Below are 24,992 nucleotides of genomic sequence, written 5' to 3'. Positions count from 1 at the left end.
ATTGAAGGTCACAACAAAACTTGTATTGCATGTATTTGTTGTCCAGTTTGAACAAAATGAGCTGCATAATCTCATAGCTCAACTACCATACCTTTCTGCACTGAATATTCTCAATGGTCACTACACTGGGGTATAATCACAAATATCAGAGAAAAGCTAATTGCACAATTTTTAGATAAACTCATTGTCCTAAATGATGAACATAATGTCAGGCATTTTCAAATGCGGCGGGGGGGGGGGGGGGCATTATTTCAGATTCAAATTCAATTATTACAATTAAGTGGTATATTTTCTCTTGTCCAATTCTCAACCAAATAAAATCATTAGTTTTATTCGTAGGAGGTTTCACAGATTCAGTTTATCACTACACACACACGTTCCTGATCTATGCACCTTCTACCATATTTGACTACTGTTCAGCAATAGTGCAGACATAAAAAACTGAACAACAAATGCAAGCAATACAAGTTTTGCTGTGGCCTTCAACAGAACGTGGATGATGATGATATAGCTGCACAGCTTGGTCGACCCCCCTCCCCCAGTAAATAAGCCACTTTTCACTTGAGTAGAAAAGTCAACCACTGCAATATATGGTGTGGGGCATTGAAAATTCTAAAAAAATCATTATTGGACCCGAATAGGACTCCTCATTCACATATGAATGTGTGAGAATACTTCAATTACACACCACTGAGCAATGGAAGAAATGAGATTCCAAAAATGATGCATGGTACTCCTGGCTCCCTTTAAGACCTTTAGTATTTTGTGACCTTATAGGTATTTCCAATGAATAGATATTACATTACTATAGAAGTCTGGGTGCAAAGTTAAAGCTTATGGCTGAGTTAAAGTAATAACAATGGAAATGCATTTACTTATGGGTAATTACTATAATATGGTCACTAGCGTGTAACCACTATAATGACTTACTATGTCATCTTACTCATTTTTTAATATACTCATGTTTTAATCTTTTAAATTGTGTATTGCTAAAGTGCTGTGTATGACAGCCTGTTAATAAATGTTTGTTTTGTTTTTAATGATTGCCTCTTTGCTAACTCTCAACCACACCAGAGATATGTAAAAGATTATTGCGACATTGAAGAAGAAACTACCAAGTCTTCAATGAAATCACAACGCCAGTCAAAGCTGTGGTGTTCAAGGCTTCACCCTTGAACACTGGAGGCATATAGACTGTTGTCCTATTTGACCACTAGACACATATTAAGAGAAGTCAGTGATAATGGAATCTTGTGGCACCCATTGAGTTAACAAGTGCCACAGCTGCACTAATGTTGAAAAGTAAAGTAATACCTAGCCCCCCCCTCCATTCATAATTCTCTCCACTGGTGGCACAACTAATAGTCACCACACACACACACACACACACCTGTATACCCCCCAGTACCCCTTCTAACATCTGTGTGGTGTGAGTTAGTTGGAAGAAAAGGTATAATAAGAGTGGGAGTAATCTAGAGACCAGAAGACTGTGAAGAGTATGACAAGGGTTTCTACATGCAGATGGAATGGGCAAGCAAGCGCAGATGTCTTATTATGGGTGACTTCAATCTGTCTCAGAATGATTGGAATAAGTGGGAGGGAAACTCACCTTGGGGAAAATTTTTTTTAAAGTAAACTAGATGATTATTATTTTTACCAGCATGTTAGAGAAAATAGTAGGGGTGAGAATATTCTTGATCTCATCATTACACATGAATTAGATGATATCACAGGGCTTAAAATACAGGAACAATCAGCAGATAGTGATCATGTAGTTGTCATTTGGAAGATGAAGATATTGCAGTAGTTAAAGGTAAAGGCACAGTTTTAATTTCAGAAGAGGGGACTGACAGTTTAAGGTGTATGGTATCTTAAACTGTCAAAAGAGACATTGAAAAAAGTGAAAAAAGACATTGAGCTTCTTCAAAGGGTTCAAAGACACACATGGTGAGATTGGCAAAAGGGCTCAACCATATGAGGAAAGACTGATATGTGGACTACAGAGCTTGACAACCAAGCACACCTCAGAGATGACATGACTTAAGTTTATAAGGCTCTGAGAGGGATTATTAAATTGAATGAAGGCAGAATTTTAATTTTCACTGTTATAATTTCAGAACTGGGGGAGGGGGGATTCAAATTAGAGAGGAAAGGTTTAGACTAGATTGTAGGAAGTTTTCTTTTTAGCCAGTGGTCAGTGACTGCTAGAACAGGTTGCCTTCGAGGTAGTTGAGGTTGACAGCTTGAATAAATTCAAAGGTCAACTGAATAGTAGTGAAGAGGGAAGCAAATAATTCATATTTTCATATCTAATCGGAATTTTTTTTCTGGCCAGTACAGCCAGAGTGGGATGAGGAGTGGGATGGACCTCTCCCTGCTCCCTCAGATCCAACCTTCAGTTGGCTATTCTGGTTGAGTGAGATGATTTTCCTCTCTAGCCCGTCTTACTGCTGGCTGCTTCTCTTGCTGCTTGTGTTTTGATTTAATTTTGTTTTCCTGCGGGGCTGATTATTTGTTGTATTTTTCTTTCCTGCCTGATTGCAGCTGCAATCAGTTGGGTTTTTGCTAGTACCATATAGTTCTTAGTCTAGCATTTTTAGTTGTAAATGGGTTTTGGTTCTGAGGGGTGGGATGGACCTCTCCCCGCCCTCTCAGATCCAATTGCTTTGTTGACATCCATTTTTTTTTTTTTTTAATGCTTACCTATGCATTATTGTTAATTCTACGTGTCTTGTTATTTGAAACAAGTTTTGTTTTTCGCAGCTTGTGGTAGCAGCTTTGCACTTGCTGGTTATGTACATATGTTTATAGATTAGATTACTTGTGCAGAGACATTTTCTCTGCATATTAATTAATTATTGTTTAATACTTAACTTATTATTTTGATCTGTTATACTTAGATTTAAATTTAGAATTGCTTTTGATTCGGTTAACTAATTTATTTGTACAGTATTTATTGGTTTTGCCTTTGGCATATCTTTGCCTTGGGTGAGTTCTGTTTGTCTCTTTGTGTTTTGTATATATGTTTCTACATTTCTTCTGGTTAACTATTTCTGTTAATTTCTTGGTTGACTAATTTTTCAGCCAAGATTTTAATTACTTATTTTGTAAATATTGTATATTTTACTCTCTGCTTATGCAGTGTAATTTGTTAATATGTTTCATATCGGTGACATAAGTATTTATTATTTATCTTAATTTATTCTTTTAAGTGGCTATCTAATAGCCACTTGTACATTACCTATGTTCTTTCCTTGAGACTTTTCTTTTTCCCCTTGTCAGTGCAAGTTGGGCTTCCTTCCCGGCTAGGGGAATCTTTCTTTCAAATGTACAAGCCTTCAGGCTTCAAAATTTTACCTCTTCAAGCTCTCTCGCTTGTTAGATTTTCCAACTAGTGTTTTCCTCTTTCCTGTTTCTTCTTTTTCCTGAGAGAGTGTTTTGCTCTCATTTCTTCTTCTACTTTCTTTTCTCCTACTTTATCCTCCCTATTCGTTATTTACTATAACCGGGATTCCACTTGTTGGAATCCCACTAAGTGTAATTTAGATAGTTCCTGGAGCGCCTCCACGTGGCTAGGGACGGGAGTCGGGACGCAGGTAGCTTGCTCCCTGCCTCCCGGCTGCTAAGACTCCAGGGCCGGCAAACAACAACCATCACAACACACATATATACTTACACACACACACACTTACACACACTTGCCGGCTATAAATAACCTACAGATGCTACAGCGGTATAGAGGGGTAACCCTGGAGGCCGCAATCAATACAAGAATACCTTGTCCCTTGGCCAGTACAGCAAAAGTCTGTAGCTTCCTTGCACTATATGGCTATTGCTATCAACTTTTTCTTTGAGTAAAGTAACATACCTATGCCCAGTGGTCAGCTGTGAATATTTTAACAATGGGCTCGCACTTTTGCCAATTTTTGAAATATCCTTTGGGGGGGGCTACTGAGTAAATCTGATCGGTCACAGAAGTGACGTCACCCGCGGCATCTGCCAGAGGTGCCTCCCACACTCAGATCACTAGTCTGTGTGGAACACTCACTAGTAGTATGATTAGATTAGAGCGCGTGACGCATTTTTCATGACCAGTATGATATCTCGAGTTCTAAATTTTTAGAATTTTTGAATAGAATGACATCAAAATTGTGACGTCACATCCACAAATGCCACGCCTGGTAGATGGTTTTATGTTTCACATAAAACCATCTACCAGGCATGCTCAGCAGACTAGTGACTTTTTTATTCTTTTTTTTTTACAACTAGGGAAATATAATGGATATGTCTTTTTTTTTATGATAAAATTTTAATATTGTGAATAAAAAATAACAAAAATATTTCCCATATTACAAATAACGAATTATCACAAAAACATTCTAGAATATAAAAACAAATATTACACAAAAAACAAACTGTTCTAGAAAAGGTACACAAAATCACAGATTACATGAAAAGAATATTGCACAAATATTCAAGAAAATTTTATTCTAAAAATTGCCATTTGCAATTTATTGCTTTATTAATATTTGTTTTCGATCTTCTTTGCTCAATAGCTGAGCTATTATTACAGAAGAATGATTTGACATAACGATCCGGATCAACATTATTCATTCATTCATTCATTCATTCACACGATATTATTCACTACACTGAAAGCTCGCTCAGCTTCAGCACTGCTAATCGCAATGGTTTCAAAAATATTTCTGGCTTTCTTAATTGTAAAGGGAATTTAACTGGATTTTAAAGATAAACTGTCTTCGAAAAAATTGCTAAAATCATTAATTTTTATTTCATATTTTATCAGAAAAATTTCTTATTCGGTTTTCGCAGTCTTGCCACCGACACGAAAGTTCTTTCAAATTCCACGATTTCCAGTAAAATATGTTTAAAATTTCTTTCAATGGTATCATTATTTTCTTTTACTGTTCTTACTTTCGATTCCTTCAAATTCATTCCACTTCAACATCTCTCAATTTTAGCTTCATAATTTCCTTCAGAATTTTTCAAATTAGCGATAGCAATGATAGTTTGAATAATTAATTTATCTGCTTTTACCATAGTGAATCTGGAAGCTTCTGAAATGTAAGAGAGCTCCTGCAGGATGTCAATCATTAGTGCTACTAAATGGTTAAGAAATTCCAGATTTAAAAGTCGATTTAACAATCCCGAATATTTAACTTCTAATTCAAAATGTTTGCACCAAGCGGGATAATTCCCTTAACATGCAATTACCATCCGCAAGCTACACGCTGCTCTTCATAGCTCGAACACACGACCGATCTTTGTAGTTTCCACATCAAGTTCTTGAGCAATCATCTTTAATTCGCACTGGTTTTTGGAGATTGGTGATAAAATGGATACATTTTTTTTTTTTTTTTTAAATTATTGCCCCTATGCCATTATATTTTAGAACATTTTCTACATAGTGAAAGCTTCGATAAAATTTAAAAATCTCCCAAAATTTCATCTTCGTAAAGTGTATATAATATCTTAGTTGCCTCAATCTCCCCCCCCCCCACGTTGCTACTGTCACTAGTTCTTTGAATACTGTGCAAAATATCGAAATCACTCAGATATGCAGCTACTGTGAACATGTAAACATAGACAGAGAAATTTACTGAAACACGTGGATCATTCACTTCTCTGAAAAACATACGTCTGTTAAAACATACGAAGTAAAGGAGAACCACAACACAGGTTGACCAGAGGCTATTATCTGTGTCTGGAATCTCCTTAATTCTCTGACTGGCTATGGAAAGCAGTTTGATGAGCGCGACTTCTCGGAATGTGGCTGCATAAGTTTTACGAACACCACTAACATGTGGTGTTCGTAACAGTAATCCTGTTACGAACAGTAATCCTTTCACCCTTAATTCGCACTTTCTAATTACCTAAAGGCTAGTGGTGAGAACAGTGCATACAAAGTTGTCTCTCCTAACCTGTTCGTTACATGGAAATTATTTTCGTTCTACGGAAACTACTGTATTTTAAATGTAATTACCAAGAGGAATTTTTAAAAAATTCAGTATAAAGAAGTTGGTTAAACAGAGGTCCGACTGTAATTAAATCAAAAATGAAGCAATTTTAAAATACATAACCGATCGATTGCACCATTAAAATGCTGGGAATGGGGCCCCACTCTCCCCACCGTAGTATTGGCTCTGGATACTCAATAATTGCATCCAGGATTTGATTTGTGAAATAAATGATCGTCTCAATAATGGGCTCGCAAATTTTCAAAAAAAAAAAAAAAAAACAATGGGCTCTCGCGAGCCCACTATAGCTCACCACTGCCTGTGCCATATCACAATTCACAATATGGTTCAAGACCAGGTCAGTTGCACACAGAGTAGATTTTATAGCTATTGAAAATGAACAGGAGGGCCCACTCATTGGCCCTTATGTTCATTTTCAAGTTCTTTGGGATCAATCCTACACTCCTGTACTAAAACTTCTCATAGACATTACTGCAAGTTGATCCATATAAAATGGCAGGTTGTTGAATTTGATGGAGTGTCATGTTCTATCATGTTACCAGCCTCAACATTCACATCACTAAAAGACATTTGTAACTATTATAACACCTTGCCACAGCACTCTTGATATACGTGTTTATAAACTGACAATGAATGTCAGACATTTATATCAAAAACAAAATTCTGGTTACTTAATGATCCCTACTCATCTTCAAGTGAGGTTGTTCCCAAACTGTGGTGAGAATTAAACCTTGGCATTACATACTTTAATAAGTCTGATTAACCATGTAATGAATATGATATTAAACAGTTAAGCATTGAGGTAGACACCCTAATGCCCTTTATTACATTAACATTCAGAGAGCAAGAATACTCTTTAGTTCAATAGGAAATTGGTTGAGATTATGTTGACAATGATCGGCAAAGATTACAGTAGATCATTTTTAACATTAATAGTAATTATTGGTTTCAACATACAGGAAAAAATTTATTACCGAGTGTGACAAACAGGTATCATTCAGGTTATCACTAAGTTTACTTTAACATATTTTAAATCTGTGATGTGACTAAACATTGCTTAAATGGGGGAGAGAACTGATGATTAAAATAAAACCTAACCTGAACAGCAATAACCATCTGATAGAATAGCAGTTTAGCAGTTGACTCTGGAAGTCGGTTCATGCTGACTATCCGATCAAATAGTGATCCTCCTTCTGAGCTAAGAAAGTTTTAAACATGAAATTAATAATTTTTGGAGTTAATAAATTTAAATACAAAAATTATTTTTATGGTAATCCCAAAAATAAAAAGTCCCTGAAACTCTTGCTATGAATATGCCATATCCAAAATTTCATTAATTTATACATGTTATCCCCTCTTTTACTTTATTTACTGAACACATCATATATATAGTCAAACTAATAGAGCACACTTATCTGTGAAAAGATCAAAACCTCTGAAAAAATTCCTCATTCATTTCATAAATATTTGTGGACTCCATTCTAAACTCAATTATGTCCATTTCCACCTACATCTGTAACATTTCTGCTTATCTTTTCTGAAAAAAATCTCAATTATCAGTTGTCTCAACCACTACTCTTGCCCTATTACTCACTCTGATTTCTTTCACTTCAAACTTTGACTACTTTTGCTTCATAGTATGGTTGTTTTCACATCAAAAGTATTTGTGCATATGTCTGCTGTAATATTCCTTGTCAGAGACTCCCAAATTTGGAATATCCTCTTTTTAATCTCCACTGGCTTGAAATCACTCTACACCATTCTGTCAAATTTATTTTATCTTTATCATCCTTCCAATTCTACTAGGTAAACAAATAGAATTCTTTGACTTCCATTCTTTGAATCTTGATCTTCTCCCATCTAACTTTCATAACAGTGAGGTAATTTTCCTCAGTTATTTTAACTTTCACAACTGCAACCTATGATAAGGCCTGGAATCTTATACTAAGAACACAGAACCCATTTAAATGCATTCTTGATAAAGTTACACCCACTCACACGCACACAAAACAGGCCAAAAAATTAGTGACCTTTTTTCAATATCTAGTAGTAGGGCCACTATTTCTGAACAAAACAGCTTGAATTTGTCCAACAATAATACAATATACTGTTACTGAATGATTATTTGTTTTTAATACTTATTCATATTTGCATTTAAGGAAAAATCCTTGCAATCTAGGATTTTTCCTTCAATAAAGACCAAAGAATTCTAAAACTCAATGTATTCTATGAATATTAATTTGCTTTGGTAGCCTTCCTAGACAATTAAGTTATTCCCTCCTTTTCTATCTTGTGCGTGTTATTCTCTTTTTCCTCTCTGCTTCACACTAATGATAGTAGTGCTTTTAACATTTTAAGTGGTAGAATATGAAACTGCTTGTAGCATATAATATGATGCTTACATAATTGAAACACAATAAATGTCACTTAAACGCTTCTATTATTTTATTTTTTTATTTTATTATTTTTAGGAGCATTAGCAACTAAGGCCATATTGCTCCGGAGATATGCAGTGGTCATTCCCTGAACTTTCCGCATCCTCCGTATTTGGTGGGCACGGGCTCGAACCCCGGTCTAATCAAGAAGCGTGTGCTACGCACGCTTCTATTATGAATTTAAAGGGGAAAAAATACATTTTGATTTTGATTAAATATATTATATTGCTTCAGATTACAAAATTCACAAGGATAAGATATAATCTCAGGTAATTTTATTTAAATCATCATTTACATTACCCAATAGTTCTAAAAAAAAAAGAAAAAAAAAAAAAAGATAAGAAGCATATATTCTTTGGTTGAATGTAACTTTTATTACGAATTTCTCCTTTGGAATAAAATATTTCAAAACCTCTAATCTTATTTCATAAAATCTTCTAACTTAACTAGTAATAATTAATCAATAATAAATAAATAATACTCATTTCACAGGTAAAAGCTAGTTCCAAAAGAAAATTAGAGAAGGAAAGAATGAAGCAGAGAAAAATTAGTTTGAGGATTTGGGAGCTGAATTACAAACGAATGCTGCTTAGCCACCATATACACGACAACTGTATTTTGTTATATTTCCATTTGCTCTTTTAACAATATGACAGCTGACAGTGTGAAAGAGAATGAGATAGATTTGAATTATGGGTTTCGATAAAATGTATCTGCATTAGTTACCAATATAATTAACATCACCATAAAAAAGATAAAACAACGGTTCCCAAACTTTTATAACTTCAGCCCCTTAAAATTTTTTATAAATTTCCCATACCCCACCCCAAGTTCCAAAACAAGTGCAAATAAACAGATTTGACATAAAATTTACCTATAAATATACATACTTTTATAAATTAATATATATATACATTTAATTTCAAAGAAAATAAAATATGAATATAAATAAATAAAAAATGCCTTGTACCTGGATTAGTGGAATGGTTTGTCCATATTTCGTTTAAAAAAATGCTTCATGAAAATAAATGCCTTCCCCAAAAAACCAAATGTTTAGGAATCTCTGAAATACAGGATTCAGGCCACTAATGATGGCCTGATCCAGTCTCATACTCAATTTAGTTTGTTAGTCTCTCCAGAAATTGACATAATTGCGGTATAAGTCTCCTTGCCTCCAGTTTGTTGTTACTGGGTCTGTTGGTGTATCAGCAACAATGGCTATAATGCACATATTTCTGACTAGTATATCTTTCTTGTTTGTTTTGATTCTGATATAAAAGTTCAGATAAGGTGATATTTATCAATCGATTTTAGAAAAACAAAAACGTCATCCATATCATGATGATCTAGAACATTCTGTAGTGTTAACTGATTGCAAATTTTGAAATGTGAAGAGAAAGCAGTTTTTCGTTCTCTTAGATATAGTGGGCATTCTATGACGATATGCTTTACAGAGAGTGGGCATTAACAGCTACTGCATGGTGGGGCATCTTCCTTTCTTAATAGGTAACTGCGAGTGAGGTATGTGTGACCATTCGCAGTCGTGCTAGTAAAATTTCTTCTTTTCTATTTCCTCTTAGATTGGACTGCCACTGTTTGGGCTCTCTCTTTATTTCAAAAAGTTTATTATTTGTTTCTTTTTCCCTTATACATTTCAGAGGTCTGTTGGTGCACTATGGCCATAGATGCTGATGCTCAAATTTATCAATTAATCAAAGGTCTGTTATATGTATAATTCTAGAGTGTCCAGGAATCCAACAAAAAATTATGCGGTGACCATGTGTATGAATTTCCATTAACTGAGACCAGATTTTCTGTACCAGAGGATGATTGCTGGTTTACATTGTAAACAATTCACAGCACTTAACAAATCAGTATATATGATGGACTGAGTATATGGGACTTCTTTTATATTCTCCAGGGCTAATATGATACCATATAACTCTGCAGTATAAGTAAAGGGTTTTCCAATAGTAACGCTCAATGTTTGGCAACAGCGCATGACGAAGTCGACAGTCACACAGGTGGTATCTTTGGTAGCCGTATTCAGTTAGTCTCTGCATTTTATTATGGAGCGTTACACGACTGAGCAACGAGTCGAAATTGTAAAAAATTATTATCAAAACCAATGTTCTATTCGTCAAACATTTCGTGCACTCCGTGCAGTTTATGGTGTCGACGAACGTCCTTCAGAATCCACAATTCGCCGTTTAATAAACAAATTCGAAGCAACTGGGTCTGTGGCAAATCTGAAAGTGCCTGTACGTCAGCGAAACGCAAGATCCGTTGAAAATATTGCTGCAGTCCGGGAAAGTGTGCGTGAGAATCCGCAACAGTCCATTCCGCGTCGGGCTCAAGAACTTGGCCTGTCTTCGACGACAACTTGGCAAATCCTGCATAAGGACTTAGGGCTTCACCCTTATAAAGTGCAATTAACCCACCAACTAAAGCCCAACGATCATGCGCAGCGGCGTGCATTCACTGATTGGGCGCTAGAGCAGTTGGAGGTCGATCCTGATTTTGGGCGAAAAATAATGTTTAGTGACGAGGCTCATTTCTGGTTAAGTGGCTTTGTTAACAAGCAAAATTGCCGAATTTGGAGCGACGAAAACCCACGGGAGATTCATGAGGTCCCACTACATTCCGAAAAAGTTACGGTATGGTGTACACTTTGGTCCGGCGGAATAATCGGTCCGTATTTTTTCGAAAACGAAGAAGAAGTGGCACTTACGGTCAACGGTGAGCGATACAGGGCTATGATAAGAGATTTTTTTTGGCCTGCAGTGGATGGAATCGATCTAACAAACATTTGGTTTCAGCAAGACAGTGCTACGTGCCATACGGCACGTGATACAGTAACACTACTGCATGAGAAATTTGAAGGTTCCGTTATATCGCGAAATGGTGACGTTAATTGGCCGCCCAGATCCTGCGACCTAATGCCACTGGATTTTTTTCTCTGGGGCTTTCTAAAATCCAAAGTCTATGCTAACAAACCACGGACGGTTGCCGCCTTAAAGGCCAACATTAGGCGCGTTATTGCTGAAATTGAGCCACTTTTATGCGATAACGTCATCACCAATTGGGTATCCAGGATTAACCAAACCAGACAAAGCCGCGGCGGACATTTATCTGATATAATTTTTAAAACATAATGTTAACACATATACTTCATAATAAAAATAAAAATAGATCACTATCACTCTCACAATTTGTTTTATTGCGTTACAAAAATCAAGCGTTACTATTGGAAAGCCCTGTACTACATTCTGAGGGGAGCCCATTGGCGATGATAGCATCCGGCAAGACTACAGCTGTACCAACTTTATTGGCAGTCTTGGATCCATCTGTATATAGCTGTACATAACTTCTAAACTGAGTGGAGTGGGCCAGATGCAATTGTCCAATGTTAATATCTGGAAGATTATTCTTCCCCCATTTCTGAAAATATCTGTCAATATGTATTGTGGGTATTTCCTATGGCTGAATTTCCATGCTAGTATCTTTCAGTGTTATTCATGTTGAGTCACCAACTTGTGTTTAGAGCTTGAAGCCTAATGCCAGATGGTTTATTGAGACGTGATTTAGTTCGATAGAGGTTTTCCCATTTGGTGTGAAGAGATATTACCATATAGGGTGATGTGGAAGGCTGCCGATTTTAGTGGCACAATTTAGGAGAAGAATTTGTCGCCGAAAGCCTAGTGGCAGTTAACATATATAGACTTAAAATTGAGATGTACGAAAGGCCCTGGTGCAACTCGTAGTGCACTATGATGTATGGGATTGAGCCATTTCAGTATACTTGGTCTGGCTGAGGCGTATGCAGGAGATACGTAGTCTAAGTGGGATCTAATTAATGAGAGGTATAAATGTAGCAACATGTAATGATCTGCACCCCATGACATAGAGGAGATTACTCTGAGAATGTTTAGTTTTTTATCAAGTATTATACCAAGAAAACGAGTACTTGGTTGAAATGGAATACAACGAGAGTCTAACTGAAGGTCTGGATCAAGATGTAATGTACGTTTATGACAGATATGTACTGCAGTCGTTTTCGATTTAGAAATTCTGTAACCATTGTTTTTGCCCCAAGAGACTATTCTATTAATGGTGCCTTGTAGTTGTCTCTCAATACATCGTATATTTTGAGAATGACATGAGATGGCAAGATCATCAGCATGCAGGTATGCATCAACTGTGTATACAGTTAGGTATACACTTGGTCATAGAATAGATCCTAATTGCAAAAAGTGTGACACTCAGCACTGAGCCCTGGGGAACTCCCTCTTCTTGTACACATGTTCCAGACAGTGACAAATGGAATCGGACTTGGAGAGATTTGTTAGATAAAGTTCTGAATCAATTTCAGGAGATGACCCCAAAGACTAGATTTATGTAAGTCACAAAGAATCCCATAGTGCCAAGTTGTACCAAATGCTTTTTCGATGTCAGTGGATATCATAACAAAGTGCTCATTTCTTAGAAAGGCATTCTGAATATTTGCTTCCGCTTTGATCATGAGATCAAGCATCAATCTACTTCTCCAAAAACCATACTAACTTGGACTCAATGTTTTGAGTCTCCAAGGACCATGTTAGTTGGGCGTTAACTATTTTTTCCAATTTTTTTACCAAGCAACTGGTTAGGGAGATACACCTATAGTTTGTTGGATATGTGGGGTCTTTTCCTGGTTTCAGAAAGGCTACCACATAAGAATGGCACCAGCTGGTGGGGTAATATTCCTCTAAGAAAATTCTATTACAGAGTCGTAAGAGAGCACTTAACGATCTTTCACTTAAATGGGAAATCGTTGCATAATAAATTCCATCAGGACATGGAGCACTGTTCTTCATTCGCGTGAGCGCATTGAGCAATTCAGTCATGGTCAGTGGCAGATTGTATGAATGTTGGAGAGCGGTATTAAAATTCAGTTTATACTTTTCTGTACTGCATTTTAGCGACTGAAGGGCTGGTTCATAGGCGGAAACAGCTGAGAGTGTTTCAAAAGACGAGCCAAATGCATTAGCAATTTCCACAGGTTCAAAAATTTCCTTTCCTTTCAGAAATAGAATCGGAGAAGTAGCAAGTAAGTATTTGCCATTGATACATTTGATTTTTTTCCAGACTGTAGCAGCATCTGTGAATCTGTTTATGGTGGCAGCATAATGCACCCATGCTTCTTTTTTATTCATTCATCTTACATGAAGAGCTTTAGCCCTTGCTCTCTTAAACTGTAGGAAGTTAGCAGTGGTTGGACGTTTTCTACACTGATTCCAGTATTTATTCCTTTCTCTTTTAGTAATATTGCATGCTTCATTCCACATTTTTGGATAGCACCGGATTTTAAATGATGATTTCGGGATAGCAGATTCAGCTGTTGTCATTATTTGTTGTTTAATATATCAATCTTTTCAGTTGCCATGATAGTGAAATCTAAATGAGCTATTTCTTGATATTTAGTCCAATTGGCCTTGTCAAATTTCCAAATTGTTCTAATGCTACTCTGCGGGGGAAAACTTGTACAGAAATTACAGACGATCAGAAAGTGGTCACTATCACAAGGGTTGTCATAACTGTCCAGTCTATGAGAGGAAATATTGTTGGAGAGCATACTGATAGATTAATGGCAGAGCTTGAACCAGATGGTATATGCACATATGTGTGATCACTGGTGTTTAAAGTAATTAGATTGTGTTTATCTGAGAATTTTTCAATTTTTTTGTCCTCTGCAGTCAAGATGTTGAGAACCCCATAGGGGGTGATGGCCATTCCACTCACCCAGAATACAGAAATGAGCAGGTATTTGTCTTACTAGGTCATATAAATCAGCAAGCGTAGTTTGGTGACAGATACAACGAGACTAATGTTATCGTTATGCCAATGGTGATACGGGCTGCAATTGCCTCCAATGGTTTGTTATTTGGTTTTTAGGAGCATTAGCAACTAAGGCCATATTGCTCCGGGGATGCGGAAAGGTCATTCTCTGACCTTTCCGCATCCTCCGTATTTGGTGCTCACTGGCTCGAACCCCAGTCTAATCAAGAAGCATGTGCTATGCACTGCTGCTCCTGCTCACCTGGCTAGCCTCCAATGGTGTTTGCAGGGGAACAGGTCTGGAGGGAATTCAAGAGTTTACCAACAGCACTACTCCTCCATGTGCTGCATTAGAGCAGTTTCTATCTTTTCTATACATGAAGTGTTTGATTGTTATAGATATCGAATTCATCAGGTTTGTTTCTTGTACGCATGCTGCAACAGGCTTATATTCACTTAAGGTAGAGATTCCCAAAGTTTCTCGGTTCATGGTACCCTTAGTGTCCCAGTAATTTTTTTCATGGCACCCCTAGGCCAAAAGAAATACTTAACACAGTGGTTTTCGGCCATTTAATAATCTGATTCTCTGTGTGTGTGTGTGTGTGTGTGTGTGTGTGTGTGTGTGTGTGTACACAAAATCAGATTATTAAATGGTCGAATGTATATATATAATATTAAAAAAATATATGTTATATGATAGTTATTATAATAATATAATTATAAACAAAATTAAAATTCATAATGCAAATTACATATACTTATATAATAATTTTATTCGTTATACAGAGGTACTAAATAAACATCAATTATAGATCACCACAAAATTAAAAAGATACAGTACAATGGATACCGTACACCTTTTTATAATGAAATAAATATATAAATTAAAAAAAAAAAAAAAACATGGCACCCCTGGAATGTTGTTGCGACACCCCGGTTGAAAACCACTGACTTAAGAGATCATACAGGTCATCTAAAATAGATGACCTGTATGATCTCTTAATCAAAATCAAAATGTGTGCATTGTTTGGTTTTAACTGGTGGGTTTGGTTACTTATGGCGGATATTTTTGTTTGCACCTGTCTACTTTTATTTTTTTATTTTTTTGGGAAAATTGGCCTACCCGTGTCAATCTCAACCTTCTGAATGAATCTCAAGAACTGAATCATCTTCATCTATCTTTTCATCAATATCCACAGTATCGGATATAAATTTAGTTGTGTTGCTTCTTTTAGGGCTCTTGGCTCGTTCTTTTGGTTGCTCATTAGGTTTCTTATCTGGAGGTATTGTTACAGGTGTATTCACTTCTCGAGTAGCATATTTGGGAGTAGATTGTTCCTTTGATGAGGAGAGGAGTCTGAGTTGCTACTGAATGTAGCAGATGGGTAACTGAAGCATAGTGGGTGACTTAATAGGTACTACAAAATGTTTCTTAGCTTCTTGATATGATACTTTCTGCTCTATCTTATATTTTTGAATATTCTTTTCTCTTTTCCACTGAGGGCATTCATTAGAGAAGGCAGAATGGTTACCATGGCAATTAGGACAGCTTTGCATTTCAGTGTTACAGTTTATGTGTGTATGCTCTTTTGAACACACACACACACACACACACACACACAGACAGATCAGGTAGCACAAGTGGCTACACCTCTGCAGACAGCTGGGAATGTCCAAATTTTTGGCACTTAAAGCACTGGACTGGATTTGGAACGTATGGCCTTACTTGGCATCTGAGATAACCAGCTTTTATGGTAGTAGGTAGATTTGGTGTTTTAAATGTCAGTATCACTGTCCAGGTGGGGAGAGGCTCTCCATCTCTTTTGATGACAATTCTTTTGGTGTATACCACATTTTGATCTCTTAATTCATGCACAAGTTCATCCTCTGATACATTTAATAGATCTCATTCTGATATTACCCCTTTAGAGGAGTTTAAGGTGGCATGTGGGATAATCTTCGTGGGAATTCCACCAAAAGTAGATACTTTCAATAGTCTCTCAGTGTGTCTATGTTTGGTCATTTCAACTAATAAATCTCCGGATCTTAATCGCCGAACCATTTTTGGAAGGCCAGCCACATTTTCGAGACATTTCTGTATCAAAAATGGGGACAGCTTACTTAATGGTTGGTCTGTGGAGGAGTTTAGTATTAAAAAGAGAGGAGTGGTATTATCCATTCCTTCTTTTTTTTGTCTCTTAGCATGGGATATATTTGTGTTGTCAAGATCCAGATTATGTTTATCTTGATCTGGATCAAAGATCCACACGAGGGCTTTTATTTTTGTCTATGGTGTCAGATAATATACGTTCGTTACTCCTTTTAGCCCTGGGAGGGTGGCTTTCTCCTCCCAGGTTTCCAGCTCTGCCATGTGGAGGCAGGAGCCGTGCCACCAGTGACCAGCGATAAAGTAAGGTTATTTGCTAGTGCATTAGTAAGTTAGTCCTATGTACAAGAAGAAAGGTGGCTTTCCTTTCCCTTAGGTACACTAACTTTTTTACTTTAGAAGAGCAAAATTAAATAACTCCGGAAAAAAAAAAAAAAAAAAAAAAATGAAGAATAAAACTATAATTATCAGCCACTCTTTAAGAAAATCGCTTGTAAATCACTCTGAAATTGCTATAGTCACTCATTTGACACTCGGGGCCCCTCCAGTTTGTAGTGTAGTGTAAATGCTGCCTGGGATATGTCACATTTCATTATTTTCCGTACGTTCAATCCATTTTCATCTGTAGTTATTTTACTTTATTTTTCATTTTCACTAGTTCTACTTTCAAGTCTTCCAAAATTCTTTTATTAGTTTTTCTATTTTAGTAGCTTACATAGCACCAAGCAAAAAAAAAAAAACAAAACTTAATTCATTTGCCCATAAAATAATTTATCCAATCTTCTTGAAAATTTATTCAGAAAACATAAAAAGTAAAGATGCCATCAACATTCAATTTATTAAACTTTAAAATTTTTATCATGCAAAAACAATAACTAGTTTTTAATTAGTTTCTAATTTTGGCTTATTTAATATACATACATTCATGACTTTACATATCCCATTTCACTTCTTGCATATTACAGCAGTATTATCATTTATATCACTTCATTACTAGTTGGTTACATTTTTATATATTAAATAAGGTCTAATATATTGCAATTTTCCACATCAGCTAAAAATATCAAAATCAATATATTTTATATACAGGTAACCCTCGTATAACATGGTAGTTTGGTTCCTACAAAACCTTGTGTAATGCGCGAAACCGTGTTATACGGGACTAAGAACTAGTAAAAAAGGGGAATTACATTCCAAAAGCTAACAAAAATGCACCATTTTTGTTTTTTATAATTATTGGAAACTTAATTTTTATAGTAATAACTTAATATTTTAACTTTATTTTTATAATAGTAGTAACTTAAATAGTAATAATTGAACAAACATCTTACCCTACAAACCGTGATACTTATATGTCAGATAATGTACGTTCATTTAATTTTCTTCCTCTTCATTGCTGCTAAGCACAATCTCTTCTGCAGCATCTAGATTTCGTGTATCTTCTACTCTCTTTAAAAGTCACAATTTTTTATAGTCTCAAACAAGCACAAGTTCAATAGCACAGATCTCCCAACAAAATACAGTGGACTCCTGCTTTAAATGACATGTGAAAATTGGAAGAATAGTTTCCAGTTAGCAAAATAAAAATAAATTTATGCTTACATGCATAGCTTAATTAATATGTACATACTAACTAATTGATATTTCTGTTCGCTGACTTTTTTTTTTTTTGTTGTAAAATTTAAAACAGTAAAAATAATAAGTAATTAATAACAAAGAACACAATACAATACGCACAAGTGAGATACGGAGTAATGAGTTTCTGAAAATTTATTTGTTTTTTATATGATTGAATATTTCATGGAAGGGGAAACACATTTCACCATAATAACTTGAAAACCCACAGAATTCCAGCTATTGGTACTATAGCAAATGCAAGAAGATCGAGTTTACTACCCGATCGAGTTTACGACTGATTACACTAACAGAAAAGACAAATAAACTGGAAACTGCAAATTGTTTTTATTGTTTTATGGTCATGACCTCCAGAAATGTGCTTTAGAAAAATACCATGAAGGTGATAATGACTAGCAAGTCAACAGCAGGGATTCACAAAAAGGAATGGAAACGTTGAAAATTACATCTAACATAATAGCAGGGCTTTCCCAGCACAAAAGCTCAAAAATACTGTGTTATGCTAGATTTCCCGCAATTCTCAAACCTTGTTAGAGCGAAACCGTGTTATATAAGTATCATGTGCAAGGATTGTCACAATTTATCGATCGTGTTAGAGTGAAACCATGCTGTAGAAATAACGAGTTATACTGTGCTACCTGTATATTATATTTATTTTGTATATTAAATAGAGGGTCTAATAGCAATTTTCCACATCAGCTATAAATATGAAAATCAATTATATAATGTTTAATTTTAATAATGGCATTAGAGATCAATAGTAGAATGATTTATAGCTAAATTTAAAAGAGTTATCTAAAATAATGATTTTTAATTATCAGTTGTTCTATAATCTCATTGGCATATATGAATGGTCACAAGTAATTGTAACTATAATTTACCATAAATAATCAAATATAATACAAACCCATTCAGATATTCAGCCTTAGCCCAGCCTATATCTTACTAAAATAATGATAAATAAAAGTTCATGAACTAGCAATATCATCAAGTATACATGGAAAGTATATACCAAATAACTGTTATCTGTAGTGAAAGATACTTTCACATTATTACATTCTATGTACATTACTTAGGCATTTTTATTTCACTTTTCATTATCCAGTATAGCTTTACTTTGTTTTATTGGTTTATTTTTTGCACTGATAGGTGCTGGTTCCACTTGAAGTGCTTATTAATGTGTAAAAACAGAATTAGTTTTTAATTAGTTTTATATTTTTTTAGTTTGATTATTCTATTTTAGCTTATTTAATATACAGAGGTTCATGACTTTACATACCCAGTTTCTTCCATAATATAGTATTACTACTATTTATTATATTGCTTTGTTAAAAACAGAAATATATATAACAATTTATAAAAGTTTTTTTTATTTTTTTTTTTTATTAGAACCTATAGTCCTTAGTATTGTACATAAGCTGAAGGTTGTGAAGATGAAAGGAGGTACTTGTTGACATTAGACGCAAATTTCTGTCATTATAAGAAATACGTATGAAGGAAAGTTGTTCCAGAAAATGGAAGTTGAATAAATAAATGAGGAAGAAGAAAAGTTGATTCTCTGAGTTTGAACTTGGGCAGTAAAATGATGTTGACTGGTTGCGGCACATGTTGAGACTTGTTTGGAAGAGAGAGAGTAGGGAATTATAGAAGCCAATTCAGAAGAACAGTGCCCATGAAAGTATCTATAGAAAAGGCATGCAGCAAAAACAGAATTTCTATGAGACAGAGAGTGGAGAGACTCTGCTAGAGATGAGTCATTTATAACCTAACTGCCCTCTTCTGAATGGAATCTGGAAGCCTGAGAGAGGTTTTGGGGACCGCCGTAGCCTAGTGGTCAGGCGCGTGGGTGCATAAGTACACGTGCCTTGAGTGACCGGGGTTCAAACCCGTGACTACTGAATACGGTGCTGTTTCTTGTATTCTATCTACCTTGTGAACTCCTCTGACCGTTTGGTCGTCCCGGAGTATAAACAGAAAATTTTTTTTTTTTATATTCCATGGTAGGGCTGATTTGCAACTTGTACAGAGTGAACAGACTTGTAGAGTTTGGAAGAAAAGTAACACTGAGAGCAAAAGAGAAATTCCAGTTTTTAGATGCAAAGGAAGCAGAGTAATATTTGTAATGTGCTTATGCCATAAGAGATTAGAAGTCATGGGAAATCCCAAAAGAGATATACAATCTTGCCTAGAAATCAGTGTCATTGAAGGTAAGCATAGGAGCAAAAGAATCCTTTTTTTTGTGAGATATAAGACAGGACTGAATTTTAGAAGGATTGAAATCAACTAAATGATCTTTGCCCCACTGGAGAATTACCTGTAAATCAGCATTTAAGGAATTGGTAGTGGATATTCGAGAAATTGAAGCTGTTTGTGCAGGGAAAATTTTCTCAAACTGGAAGGTGGAATGCAATGTGCTATCAAAACTATGGATAGGATTTCTGGTCAATGGAAGAAGGTCATTAATATACAAGAGGAAAAGAGTGGGAGAAAGAACTGAACCTTGGAGAACACCAGCATTAGTGGAGAAGTCAGAGAGCCATCACATACAGTGAACAGTCAGAGAGAAAACTGGATACTCAATTACAAAAAACAGTTTGCAAACCATAAGATGGAAGCTTATTTAGAAGACCTTTATGCTAAATGTAATCAAGAGCCTTTGATATGTCAAAAGCAACTGCTCGAGTTTCACCAAACTTTTCCATTGGATTTGTCCATGGATGGGTAACATAAGCCAGAATATCACCAGTGGATCAACACCAACAGAATCCATACTAACTATCATTGACCAGATGAAGGGTTTCTAGATAGTGTAAGAGCTGACAATTATTCTATGAATATTCTATCAACTATTCTACAAATATTCATGTAATGATCATGACATGACCATTACATGAATACTCATAGAATGGTTTGTCATATCTCTGAAAGAACAAACTATTCTATTAACTGTATCTATATTTATGAAGGTAGAGAAATGCACAATCATTAACTTTGAATCATGAATTTTTGCACAAAAATTCTGGTGCTACACCTGACAAGTGAAGCATGAAAGCACTACTAGCTAAAATAATTCTAGTGGTTTTTCATCTCAAAGATATTAAATATCCACAACTGTATTGGTTCAGTAACATTTTGAATGGCTTTTGACTAAAGAAAGTTATGGAAAAACAGTGCAAAAATTGAAAAATCTTACAAACTCATGAGTATTTCATCATCATATAATCTCTGCCACACGGCAGGTCCACCTCAGTCAGAAAGCAATTGGATTTCCATCTCTTCCTAGTCCTGTCCTTCAGCCCATCACATTCATCAGCTTCTACCAACCAAATCATCAAACATTTCAATTTTCTTTTTTTCCTCCCAGTCTCTTTTCCATCACTTTCCCCACAGTTACATTCCCTTAACAAACTATCTCTTCCTCTCAATACGTGTGCATTCCAATTTTTCCTTTCTTTTCCTTATAGCCTTTATCATACTTCAGTGTTCTACTACCCTCAATATTTTCTAATTCCTAACTTTATCTGTCCATTTCACCTTTTCAAGCCTCCTCGACATCACAAAAGCTTTAGTTCTTCTAATATCTTTCTCAGTGTCCATATTGCATCCTTATAAAGTATGATGCTCTGTACAAAACATTAACTCTTCCTTAACTCAATATCCATCCTCCTTGTAAGAAAGTATTTACAGTATCTAATCTCTGTAAAACATTATTCTCATTGTTCAGGGAATATATATTTCATTTGCTTAATTGAATTTGAAGTGATGCATGCAAGTACACATTTAAAAAATCCAACCAACCAGGTCATTAGAATCAAAATTACAAAATCACAAAGAAAAAAATATTTTCTGAGTGAAACTAAATTTTACTTACAGTTCTAAGACCATATATATGTGATCTGTGGTATCGATGATTTCTTCAATCTTGATAATACATGGCTTTAAAAAAAAAAAAAATTATTTTTAATACATACAACAGAACAAATGAAAGAATGGTAGGCACACAAGATCTCATTAAAAGATCATTATAGATGCTAATATTATTTAGAAATAAAATAAAGTTATATATCATGCCAAATTATAATAACTGTCTACATTATTGGTTGTTAAACTTCCACTGGCTATGTACCAGCTATTTGCTGGCAAAAATTTCACACTGAGCTGGGTTAGGTTGCTTTGAATTGGCAACAAGTCAATGTGACTGTTGAGGCATCACAGTGTTGTATTCTGTGTTGTATTCAGTGATATAAAGCCAGCTAGTTTCAAAATAAAAAAACTTCTGCCTCCCGAGCCTAGCTGAATGCCACTTGAAAAGTACCAAGTTCCTCCACATGTTAAAGTGCTTCATTCCTCTTTTAATATAAGTTACTCTTTACCAGAACCGAACCCTTGTTTTTCCAACTGAGTGAGATTAAACTGCAATGGAAGCCTCAGTTACCAGGTTCTATCACCACCACCAACCAATCTGACACACAAAAATGAAAGGCAAGTTCCAGCAGTGGGCGCAAATGGTTACATTTTTATATTCTTATAAATTATTTGTATTGGTTTTCATAACAGAAATATATTTCTGTTTTATATTAGCACTGGTTCTTTATCAACTAAGTTAAATTTATGTTTTCTTGTAACTGAATTTACAAGAAAAGGTTGATCACACTACTAAATTAGCTTTATTCTAAATTAGTTTTTATTTCTAAATTAGCTTTTATTTTCATCTGTTAGATTGAATCAAGCTGGATGCATCATAGTTAGCTCACACATAACACATTACACATAACATCCCACACATAACACATTACATTTTCTAAAATTGAAAAATACATGACATACACAAACACTAAACAAAAAATTAGTCACTTATGGTTGTTGTTGTTGTTTTGGTTTTTTAGGAGCATTAGCAACTAAGGCCATATTGCTCCGGGATATGCGGTGGTCATTCCCTGACCTTTCTGCATCCTCCATATCTGGTGGTCACGGGCTCACACCCTGGTCTAATCAAGAAGTGTTCGCTACGCACTGCTGCTCCTACCCACCTGGCTATGGAGGCGCCACCACTTATGGTATTCAGGCCATATAACAGACTGTACTTGTCTATCTTCCATGCTTGTTTGCTTACAGCACTGAAATTAGATTATAACATTAACATGTTTTTTCTACTTACAGATATACAACTGTGACTGAAGAAGCAAGGGTTCCACCATGAAAGATGGGAAGTGGAAAAGATGTTAGTGAGTACAAAAAGGAGTGATATCATCTGGCTGGTCACAAGGTCATCTTTTAAAGAAGTAGTAGAATTTGCTGGCACTTCAGAAAAAACAATAACAATAGTTTTTAAAGAATGATATAAGTTGAAATAAATCAGGGATCAGCAACAGAACTGTATGTGAGAGTCTGTGCTAAGAGATTATGAATGGTGACGAATATCACATCTAGTAAATGAAAAATAATTTCAAAAATAGACAATAACTACTGAAAACAAACAGTTAACCAAGGACCTCATCAGTTGATTTCTCAAAGAACCCTTGAATAGAATTGCATAATATAGATATCTGGAGTAGCCCCCTCCAAAAAAAAATGACCAATGTTAATAGATGCACATAAAAAAGTCTGGCTAATTATGGGCTAAAAGACAAAAACTGGAGTTTTATAGATTGGAAAGCTGTGATGTGTCCTCATGGTTTCAAATTTTCGAGTTCACAAGAAAAGCAACAACATATTTCATCCAGACCATGTGTAAAGTGTTGTATGAGCTGGTGGTGGGTCAGTGATGCTTATGGGATGTTTTAACTATTATGAAGTGAGTTTCTTACTCAAAATACTAACCAAAATGAATCAGGCTGGCTAAACAAATATTCTCAATGATCAGGTTGTGCATTCTTCTGATTATCTGAGAAACACTTATGATTTTGATACTCCTGTATTCAAGGATGACAACTGCCTGATTCACAGGGCCTCTATTGTTTTAAACTGTAGAGAATGGTAGGGCATTTAAATTAGCCAACCAAGTCACCACATTAAATCTTACAGAGAACATATGGGACTATCTTGAAGGGAAAGTGAAAAACACAACAGCATTCATGAAACCTGAATGAATTATGGGCTCAATTGTCTTCAGAATGGCCTAATATTAATATAAACCATTTAAGTGGTCTAGCTGAACCTCTACCAATGAGGATTCATGAAGTAAATCATGAAGCCCCATTGGTAGAGGTTCGTGTTAATGTAGGAATTACACATTATTAATTGAAAAATTACACAAGTGACTAATTTTTGTCCGGTGTCTGTAAAACAGAATGAAAATATAAAAGTTAAACTGAAATTAGAGTAAGTAAACATTCCAAGTAAATTCAATTAAAAAAAAAAATATATATATATATATATATATATATATATATATATATATATATATATATATATATATATATATATATATATATTTCATTATGATTTGTTATAAGTATGCACAGATGGAAAAGCTTAATTTCTGTCTGTCTTGTGTCCTCTTATTTTTTTTTTTTTTTTGGCCAGGTGCAATTCTTTTGTCAGAGTTATGTGCAATGTGTTGTTGTTATTTGGTTTTTAGGAGCATTAGCAACTAAGGCCATATTGCTCCAGGGATATGCAGTGGTCATGGGCTCGAACCCCAGTCTAATCAAGAAGAGTGTGCTATGCACTGCTGTTCCTGCCCACCTGGCTATGGAGGCGCCATGCAATGTGTACTCAAATCTATATAACACCACAAAATACAGTAATATTGTTGTAATCTCTATTTTATAAACTTCTTGCCATAAATGACTGTCCCAGAACATAAGGAAACAATTTATTTTATATCATGATGACTCAGAATGAGAGAAATTTCAAGAAATTTTATATTCAGCTCTTTTAAGATTTTTTAAGCCATTCCAAATTTAAAAATCAAATAGAAATCTGAGAATTTTCCAAAATCCAGACATTTTTAAAATTCATTCCCCCTCTTAAAACTAGGCAATTTCCATTTGTTAC

The 24,992-nt window shown here is 35.2% G+C and overlaps 1 protein-coding gene across 1 annotated transcript in view; it reads right to left on the bottom strand.

Annotated features, from left to right (window-relative positions):
• The window catches only part of lok (ovarian-specific serine/threonine-protein kinase loki), a 270,142-nt gene that overhangs the window by 96,499 nt on the left and 148,651 nt on the right, over positions 1–24,992 (bottom strand). Inside the window, exons 8-9 of the mRNA XM_090373619.1 lie at positions 21,865–21,929; positions 7,098–7,197 (exon numbers count right to left, since the gene is read on the bottom strand). Coding sequence (XP_090229745.1) covers positions 7,098–7,197; positions 21,865–21,929 — 165 coding nt within the window. The remainder of the gene's footprint in view (positions 1–7,097; positions 7,198–21,864; positions 21,930–24,992) is intronic.

This window comes from Mastigoproctus giganteus, chromosome 5 (genome assembly GCF_048544385.1).
Source record: "Mastigoproctus giganteus isolate SK-2022 chromosome 5, ASM4854438v1, whole genome shotgun sequence".
Lineage (NCBI taxonomy): Eukaryota > Metazoa > Arthropoda > Arachnida > Uropygi > Thelyphonidae > Mastigoproctus > Mastigoproctus giganteus.
Note: the sequence above shows the minus strand (reverse complement) of the source record. Positions and strands in the feature narration are given on the sequence as shown.